Source organism: Cebus imitator, unplaced genomic scaffold (genome assembly GCF_001604975.1).
Source record: "Cebus imitator isolate Cc_AM_T3 unplaced genomic scaffold, Cebus_imitator-1.0 Scaffold376, whole genome shotgun sequence".
Classification (NCBI taxonomy): Eukaryota; Metazoa; Chordata; class Mammalia; order Primates; family Cebidae; genus Cebus; species Cebus imitator.
In genome coordinates, this window is record NW_016107691.1 from 1,410,361 (window position 1) to 1,420,314 (window position 9,954).

The 9,954-nt window shown below is 39.6% G+C and overlaps 1 protein-coding gene across 3 annotated transcripts in view; it reads right to left on the reverse strand.

Annotated features, from left to right (window-relative positions):
- Nucleotides 1-1,789: 1,789 nt before the first annotated feature.
- The window catches only part of SLC25A14 (solute carrier family 25 member 14), a 41,529-nt gene continuing 33,364 nt past the window's right edge, over nucleotides 1,790-9,954 (reverse strand). For 2 of the 3 annotated variants that reach the window (XM_017507509.2, XM_017507507.2), the window contains exons 10-11: nucleotides 3,280-3,360; nucleotides 1,793-2,238 (exon numbers count right to left, since the gene is read on the reverse strand). In XM_017507509.2, coding sequence (XP_017362998.1) covers nucleotides 2,197-2,238; nucleotides 3,280-3,360 — 123 coding nt within the window. In that variant the 3' untranslated portion in view covers nucleotides 1,793-2,196. Of the gene's footprint in view, nucleotides 2,239-3,279; nucleotides 3,361-9,954 lie in introns of all 3 variants that reach the window. The other variant, XM_017507506.1, reaches the window with a different exon arrangement.

Genomic DNA, 9,954 nt, shown 5'->3' on the forward strand with positions numbered 1-9,954 from the left:
AGGTTAGGATGAATTAAAGCCATTTTGCAATATATATAAACCCCTCAAGAAACTATTTTTGGGCCAGTTGCTGTGGCTCATGCTGCAATCCCAACATTTTGGGAGGTGGAGGCAGGTGGACCACCTGAGATCAGGAGTTTGAGACCAGCCTGGCCAGCATAGTGAAAAAGCATCTCTATTAAAAATACAAAAAATTAGCCAGGTGTACTGGTGGGCACCTGTAATCCCAGCTACTCAGGAGGCTGAGACAGGATAATCACTTGAACCTGGGAGGCGGAGGTTGCAGTGAGCCGAGATCGTGCCACTGCATTCCAGCCTGGTTGGCAAAAAGAAAGAAATTATTTCAGCCAGTACCATTGTGAAAAAAAAATGTCTTCCCTTTTACTAATTTGGGGATGAGTAGGGTATCTTATGGGTATAGTAAATGTTTTAAAAACAAGTAATATAAGCAATGAGATACTACACATCTATCAGAAGGGCCAAAATCCAAACCCATGACAGCACCAAAACCTGGAGATGATGTGGAGCAACAATAACGCTCATTCATTGCTGCTGGGAATGCAAAATGGTGCAGCCACTTCAGAAGACAGTTTGGGAGTTTCTTACAAAACTAAATATACTCTTATTGTATCAGTGGTGCTCCTTAGTATTACATTTACCCAAATGAGTTGAAAATGTCTACACAAAAATCTACACGCAAATATTTATAGCAGTTTGATTCATAATTGTCAAAACTTGGAAGCAACCAAGATGTCCTTCAGCAGGTGAATTAATAAACTGGTATATCCAGACAATGGAATATTATTCGGCACTAAAAAGCAATGAGCTATCACCATGAAAAGACATGGAGGAAACTTAAATGCATATAAGTAAGTTTTTAAAAAGCCAATCTGAAAAGTATGATTCCAACCACATGACATTCTGGAAAAGGCAAAACCCTGAAGACAGTAAAAAGCCTCAGTGGCTGCCAGAGGTTAAGGGAGAGGAAGGAATAAATAAGAGGAACATAGAGGATTTTTAGGGCCATTAAACCATTCTGTATGATTCTATAATGACAGACACATATTATACATTTGTCAAAATGTAGAATGCCTTATCCTCATGGTAATATCTACTCTTCCTCTGTCTCAGCTCAAGTGTCATTTCTGCTATGAAGCCTTTAGCAAATCCTCTAGGTAAGGCTGTTCCTCCTCTGTGCTCCCACATAGCCTTTTGCTCATCTCTCACATGTACTTAGGACCCACTGTAATTACTGACTCACAAATCTCTTCTTCCACTATAATGTGAGCTTAAAAACAGAGAATATGTCTTAGTCACTTTATAGTCCCAGAATCTAGACTTAATAGATACATAATAAATGTTGAACAAATTAATGAATGGATAAAGATGAAGAACTATTCATTCCACAAATATCTGAGTACCTACAATGAGCCAGGTTCTGTTCCAGTACAAAAAAAGGAGCCAGAACTTTGTACCTGTAAGATGATTAGAACTCTGGGAGCAGGGTACTATTTTAAGCCTTTTTTAGCATTTTACCTGTAGAAACTTCGAAATGAACCACTTGCTTGTTTATTCATGTTTAAGAAAGAACCACCTGCCCAACACTTTGTAGTGGCATTATGACAATGAATGGCATTGGGAACACACAATGCACTCATTCTCGTCTCATAAAAGTGCACTTTAAGAGTCCAGTCTCAATTTCATAGTCATCTTCTCTTCATTACTTTCTGGAGAATGCAACTTCAAGAGTTGGCAAAGGAGAAAATAGTAAATGAAGACAAAGCCAGAGTGATTCTGCCAATAAATACTTTAATGAGAACCGAGGTCTGTAACACAAATAGCAATAACCACCCTGGCCTATGCCTTCTGCCATAGCCCAAGTCTGGGGCTAACCAATTACATTTAACCACATTTGGAAAGCAGGCCGTTTTCAAGGTCACCCATCAGTATCCATCTTCATAGAAGATACCAATCTGGGGCCAGAGTCTCAATGTTAACACTTTCTCTCACGGAAAAGTTAACATGGTAACACAAACATAGAAATAACTTTGAACCACCTACTGTTCTTCCATCAGGAGGCCCTTAGGAGACCAACGGTTTGGTAAACACTTACAACTTTGTCAAAATACACTAGAACATGGGAAAAGGGAAAAGGAGTAGAAACGCTGGCAGGGCTGGGCTCACATAATTCAGTCCTCAGATTTGAAGCCTCTTGAGCTGCTCGTACGTAATAAAAAACTGAGGAGTAAGTCAAGGAAGATCACCAGGTTGATACTGAAAGCCAAAGCCAGTTCTAAAATTGTGCATTACATTCTCTTAAATTAAGGTAGTCTATGCTATTCTAAGCTGCATTTGCTTTAAAATCTTTTTTAAAATGCCATCTGTCAAATCAAGCATGCGTTGAGTGCCTACCATGTGCCCATTTAGATCACTGGCATCAAACAATATAAACAGAGTAAAACTCTAATATATTTATAGTCTTCAGGGGCAAACAGAACACACACACACACACACACACACACACACACACACACACACAGACAAACCAAGAACATCAATGACAACATATAATTAGATGATCAGGGTGATTCCAAGAGGCGCGCGCACACACACACACACACACACACACACAGACAAACCAAGAACATCAATGACAACATATAATTAGATGATCAGAGTGATTCCAAGAGGGAAAGAGATATTCTCTCTCAGTCTACAGACCCCACAAGGGCAGGAAATTACTTTCCAACCCTGCAGTGCTCACCATTATACACACAACACACACACAGTATCCAATACATAGCTCTGCACTTAGGAGGCACTCAAACACAACTGAAGGAGACAGATTCACCCATGAAGAAAGACGCCTACTTGGCTGTGGATTCCTTCACCCTGTGAATGTTTTCTGTCCTGTTTTTATTTGCCAGCTATTTTGGTCCTATAGTTAGGGGTGGGAAATCTGGATCACCTCAGCATGGACTTTCCAGTAGGCTTCTTCCATGAGGGTTTCTAAAAACTTCATAGCTCCTTCCAGATTGGCTGCGTTTGTTGTCATTTTGTTTTAAAGTGGAAAGTTTGACGTATCTTTTCTCTCCCCTTTAGTTGGTATTAGCCTCCAACTGAAAGCTGTTTCTCTACTTAATTCCATTCTCAAGGGTCACCAATGGGATGCTTGAATTTCTCACTAGCCTAAAAGACTTTAATAATAAAATTTTTCTTCCCATTGCCTAGAATTATCTGGGAGCTTGAAGCACTTGCTTTCATTCTCTCAAAGGATACAATGATGTTCCAGGGTCCAAGCCGAAGCCAGTTTGGCCAAAATCCTTTATAGAGTGCAAAAAAGCCCTCGTGTTTCCACATCTGAGGAAAGATATAACCAAAAACAGAGTGAATTCACCTTTCTCTACATTGAACATGATCTTCCACTCCCACCCCAGAGCAACTTATGGCTCCATGAATAGTCTTTTCTCTAAAGGTCCGTTTTAAATTCATCTGTAGTCAAAATCCATCCACCCACTTAATCAACAAATATTTACCTACTATACATATGCAAAGCACCATTCTTGATGTTGAGAAGATACTAATAAACAAGACATAACAAGTGTCTATGGTAGCCAGCCTCCAAGATGGCCCCCAATGAACCCTACCTCCAGCTATTGTGTACCATTGTGTAGCCCCCATCCCACAGTATTTGGTCTGTATCACCAACAGAATATGGTAGTAGTGAACATATGTCACTTCCATTGCTAGGTTATAAAATACATTTTATATATAATAAAGCATCTGCCTTGTTTTCTCTTGGATTCATTCACTCTAGAGGAAACCATCTGCTATGTCATGAAGAGAGACCTAGATGGTGAGGACCTGAGGACTCCAGCCAACGGCTGCATGAGTGATCATTGAAGCAGCTATCCCAGCCTGTCAAGACTTTAGATGGAAGCAACCCTAGTTAATATATGAACTACAACCTCAGGAGACAGCCTAAGCTAGAATCAACTCGACTAACCTGCTTTGCAATCCCTGGACCACAGAAACTGCAAAATAACAAACGTTTTAGAGGAATTTGTTACACAGCATTAGGTAAGCTCTACAGTCTCTACCCTCATGGAGTATATATTCTAGTGGTGCTGACAAATACACAAATTGATACATATTATATCCAAAAATGATAAGTGCTACAAAGAAAACTAACATAGGATAAGAAAACAGAAAGTTAGGCAAGTCATTATTCTTCTCTGAGCCTTTTTCATCATTATAAATTCTATATAATGCCATGGCCTACCTCATGTGAATGCTCTGAGGATCACATGAAGAACAATGTGAAGTGTTTTGAGTTTTGGTTTCCTACTTTATACAAGGGTCTTATATACATGCATATGAGAATTAAATGATAAATTATGCATAAACCTTGTAAACTGGTGGCATGTGCTAAATTTAGCCAGCATTAACAGTTCATATATAATGGACAAATTTCTATTAAGTAACTACAGTGTGTTAGGCATTGCGTTAGACATTGAAAAATGTTATGTGCTTTTCCAATAGTGAAGTGAAACCCACCACAATTCAAAAAAAAAAGATATATTTGGATAAGACAATAATATAAGAAGCCAGAGCTGTAAATATCCTTTATCCCATTCTGTATATTAGGTATACTAGAGATAATTATCCTTACTAGCCACTTTTGGGAACAAATAGTAAAATAATAAGCACAATATTTATGAAGATATAGTGGTAATATGTTTCCCCCATGGATCTTCAGCAAATAGTAAAGGTCTGAGACCAAAACTGATATTGGAAAATTGTGAAAGTCACTCCAAATAAAGCCCAGAGGTGAATAACCTAGAACTGAGACTGTTAAATGACAAGGGCCCTCTGAGAGACCATCCAGTCTCATAATATCTTACCTGGACTACTACCATAGACTTTTAATTGGTCCAAAATCTCTACCTAGAAGCTAGAACAATCTTTTAAAATTATAAATCGGATCATATCACTTCTTACTTAAAGCTCTCAAATGCCCTCCTGGTGGATTTCATTCTAATCGCAAATCCTCTGCAAAGACCTATATAATCCTACATGACTTAGCTGCTGCCTCTCTCTCCAGTTTCATCTCCTACTAGTTTCTCCTTCATTCACCACACACTCAACAACCTACTTTTCTTTCTAACCCTTGAACATGTCCAGGTTATTTCCAACTCAGACCTTTAGTAACCTGTTCCCTCTTTATAAAATGCTTTTCTCCCAGCTCTCATGTCCAATTCATCATTATTCAGATCTCAGCTCAAATGTCACCTCCTCAGAGGCTTTTCTTGACCATCATTGCTGAAGTAGTTCCCTACTATTGAATCACTATTTCAATACGCTGTTATTTTCTGCATAACATCTATTTCTGTCTAAAATTTTACCGTGTATCATGTATTTATTGTATCTTCCTCAACTAGAATGTAATCTCCAACAGAGATTACCATTGTGTCACCACCACCTAACACAATGTGTGGCACAAGAAATTTTCCCATTAGTATTTGTTGAAGAGTTGAACAAAAAAAACAATAAGGATCTCTAACACTCCTGTGAGCCATCTGGATCCTTTTTTTTTTAATTAAGAAACATGGTCTTGCACTGTCGCCTAGGCTGGAGTGCAGTGGCACGCCTACGTAGCTCATTGTAGCCTCAAACTCTGGCTCAAGTGATCCTCTCAAGTAGCTAGGACTACAGGATGCAAGCCACGGCACCCAGCTTAAATCTTTATAAATTTCTAAGAACAGTGACCAATTTCTTCACAATGTTAGAAATGAGAGGCACTTTTTGGCATGAGGCAGTTGTGTGAAAACAAAGAACTTCTGTAGTTAAGCACAGACAAAATAATAAAGTATGATGCTATTACATATAATGGCAATATAGAACAAAGTCATTTTAAAAAATGACTGCTATTAAAAAATGACTTTGCTACTAAAAATTTTTAATAGCAAGTAAGTAAATGAGTGAGCAAATCTAAGTAATTAAAGGTTACTGTCAACATAAAACATGTTTCTGAAGATTCAATACAGCATAGTGGTTATAAGTACAAACTTTGGAATCAGACAGGCTGTAGATTAAGTCTCAGATCTGCCTCTTATAATTGTATACTCTTGTATAAGTTATTAGCTACTCTGAACCTAAGTTTCCTCCTTTCAAAAACGGGAAAGATATTATCTAATCCACAGGGTTGCTGTGAGAGTTAAAGGATACATTCTATTCTATGTACAGTAGCTGGGACAGAATAAGCATTCAGTAAACATTAGCTATTACTATGTTATTGTATAGTAAATCTTTTAGCCAATCTTCTTGAAATAGTGCTTTATACTTGTCTATTTATCACTACTTCCTGTGTTTACCTATATCCTTCTATTAGAATCTAAGTGTCATGAAGACAGGGACATTTTTGTTCACTAATATATCATCAACAACCTGGAACAATGCCTAGTACATGAGACACAAACATTTATTTCTTTTTGGGGGGTAAGGGAGCGCTTCAAGAGTCAGCTTGATTTTTTCTTTTTTATTACTTGAATGAATGATCAAACATACTCCTCAATGCACAGCAATTAGCTTTTGCAAACACCAATTCACCAAACCTTCTCTCAAAAATATTAAATCCAATAGACACTTTACACTCCTTATCATATCAGATTTCTATTCCATGTGACATTAAGTATTCACTCATTCCTTCTTAAAACTCATTAGGAGAGAGGATCCAAGATGGCCAAATAGGAACAGCTCCAGAGTGCAGATCCCAGCAAGAACAATGCAGAAGGTGAGTGCTCACCGCATTTCCAAACAAGTTTTCACTGCCCACAGACCAGGAGATTCCCAGGCCGAAAAGTGCCACAAGTTTTCAGCACAGCTGATGCTGCGGGTTGGCACATAGAAACTCACACAAATCTGGATGGCCGTTTCAACTGGCACCTGGAATGCCTGGGAGACAGAGCCACCCATTCAACTGAAAGGGAGGGGGCGGAGACAGGGAGCCAGGCGATCTGGCTCTGTGGATACCACCCCCACAAAACAAGCAATCTGAAATGCTCTGGATTGAGAGTTTCCCAGCAAGTGCAGCTGGACCTGGGACGGCCCAGCTCACTGGGGGGAAGGGCATCTGCCACTATCGAGGCAGTACACCACTACCAAGGCAGTACACACAGCAGCTGGGCAGAGCCTGCAGAAGTTCAGCAACACCTCTGCTGGCAGACTGACAAGACTACTCCATGCAGGGAAGGGCATCTCTGAAAAAAGGCAGTAGCACCTCAGGAACTTATAAATAAAGCCAACCTTCCTAGGACAGAGCAGGTGGGAAAAGAAGCAGTTATGAGTTCCACTGCAGCAGACTTAAAGGTACCTGCCCAGCAGCTCTGCACAGAACAACAGAGCTCCCAGCATAGCACTTGAGCTCCTATAAGGGACAGACTGTCTCCTCAAGCAACTCCCTGACCCCCGTATACCCAAAGGAGAGCTCAGGCTGACATCCGGTAGGTACCCTTCTGGGACAAAGATAACAGAAGAAGAAACCGGCAGCAACCCTTACTGTTCTGCAGCCCCCGCGGGTGATCCCCAGGCAAGCAGGGTCTGGAGTGGACCTCCAGCAGTCCTGCAGCAGAGGGGCCTGTTAGAAGGAAAATGAAGAAACAGAAAGAAATAGCTTCAACATCAACAAAAAGGACATCCACTCAGAGACCCCATCCGAAAGTCACCAACTACAAAGACCACAGGTAGATAAAGCCACTAAGATGGGAAGAAACCAGCACAAAAAGGATGAAAACACCAAAAACCAGAATGCCTCTCCTCCTCCAAGGGATCACAACTCACCAGCTAGGGATCAAAGATGGATGGAGAATGAATCTGATGAATTGACAGAAACAGGCTTCAGAAGGTGGGTAATAAACTTCTCAGAGCTAAAAGAACATGTGATAACCCAATGTAAAGAAGCTGAGAACCTAGAAAAAAGGTTAGATGAGATGCTAACTAGAATAAACAGCTTAGAGAAGAATATAAATGACTTGATGGAGCTGAAAAACACAGCACAAGAACTTCATGAAGCATATATAAGTTTCAGTAGCTGAATCGACCAAGCAGAAGGATATCAGAGATTGAAAATCAACTCAATGAAATAAAATGAGAAGGCAAGAATAGAGAGAAAAGAGTGAAAAGAAATGAACAAAGCCTCCAAGAAATATGGGATTATGTGAAAAGACCTAATCTACGTTCGATAGGTGTACCTGAATGTGATGGAAAGAATGAATCCAAGCTGGAAAACACTCTTCAGGATATTATCCAGGAGAACTTCCCCAACCTAGCAAGGTAGGCCACCATTCAAGTCCAGGAAATACAGAGAACACCACAAAGATATTCCTCAAGAAGAGCAACCCCAAGGCACATAATCGTCAGATTCACCAGCGTTGAAATGAAGGAAAAAATGCTAAGGGAAGCCAGAGAGAAAGATCGGATTACCCACAAAGGGAAGCCCATCAGACTCACAGCAGATCTCTCCAGAGAAACCCACAAGCCAGAAGAGAGTGGGAGCAAATATTCAACGTTCTTAAAGAAAAGAACTTTCAACCTAGAATTTCATATCCAGCCAAACTAAGCTTCATAAGCAAAGGAGAAATAAAATCCTTTATGGAAAAGCAATTGCTGAGAGATTTCATCACCACCAGGTCTGCCTTAAAAGAGCTCTTGAAAGAAGCACTGAACAAGGGAAGGAACAACCAGTACCAGCCACTGCAAAAACATGCCAAATGGTAAAGACCATCAACACAATGAAGAAAATGTGTCAACTAACAGGCAAAACATCCAGCTAGCATCAAAATGGCAGGATCAAATTCACACATAACAATATTAACCTTAAACGTAAATGGTCTAAATGCCCCAATCAAAAGATGAAGACTGGAAAATTGGATAAAAAGTCAAGACCCATCAGTGTGCTGTATTCAGGAAACCCATCTCTCGTAAAAGGACACACATAGGCTCAAAATAAAGGGATGGAAGAAGATCTATCAAGCAAATGGAGAGCAAAAGAAAAGCAGGAATTGCAATCCTAGTTTCTGATAAAACAGACTTTAAGCCAACAAAGATCAAAAGAGACAAAGAAGGGCATTACATAATGGTAAAAGGATCAATGCAAAAAGAAGAGCTAACGATCCTAAATATATACAAACCCAATACAGGAGCACCTAGGTACATAAAGCAAGTTCTTAATGACCTACAAAGAGACTTAGACTCCCACACAATTATAGTGGGAGACTTTAACACTCCACTGTCAATATTAGACAGATCAATGAGACAGAAAATTAACAAGGATATCCAGGACTTGAACTGAGATCTGGACCAAGCGGACCTAATAGACATCTACAGAACTCTCCACCCCAAATCCACAGAATATACATTCTTCTCAGCACTGCATTGCACCTACTCTAAAACTGACCACATAATTGTAAGTAAATCACTCTTCAGCAAATGCAAAAGAACAGAAATCATAACAAACAGTCTCTCAGACCACAGGGCAATCAAATTAGAACTCAGGATTAAAAAACTAACTCAGAACCACAAAACTTCATGGAAACGGAACAACCTGCTCCTGAATGTCGACTGGATAAACAATGAAATGAAGGCAGAAATAAAGATGTTCTTTGAAAACAACAAGAACAAAGACACAATGTACCAGCATCTCTGGGACATATTTAAAGCAGTGTCTAGAGGGAAATTTAGAGAAATAAATGCCCACCAGAGAAGCGAGGAAAGATCTAAAATCAACACCTTACTGTCAAAATTGAAAGAGCTAGAGGAGCAAGATAAAAAAACTCAAAAGCTAGCAGAAGACAAGAAATAACTAAGATCAGAGCAAAACTGAAGGAGACAGAGACACAAAAAGCACTTCAAAAAAATCAATAAATCCAGGAGCTGTTTTTTTTTAAAAGATCAATA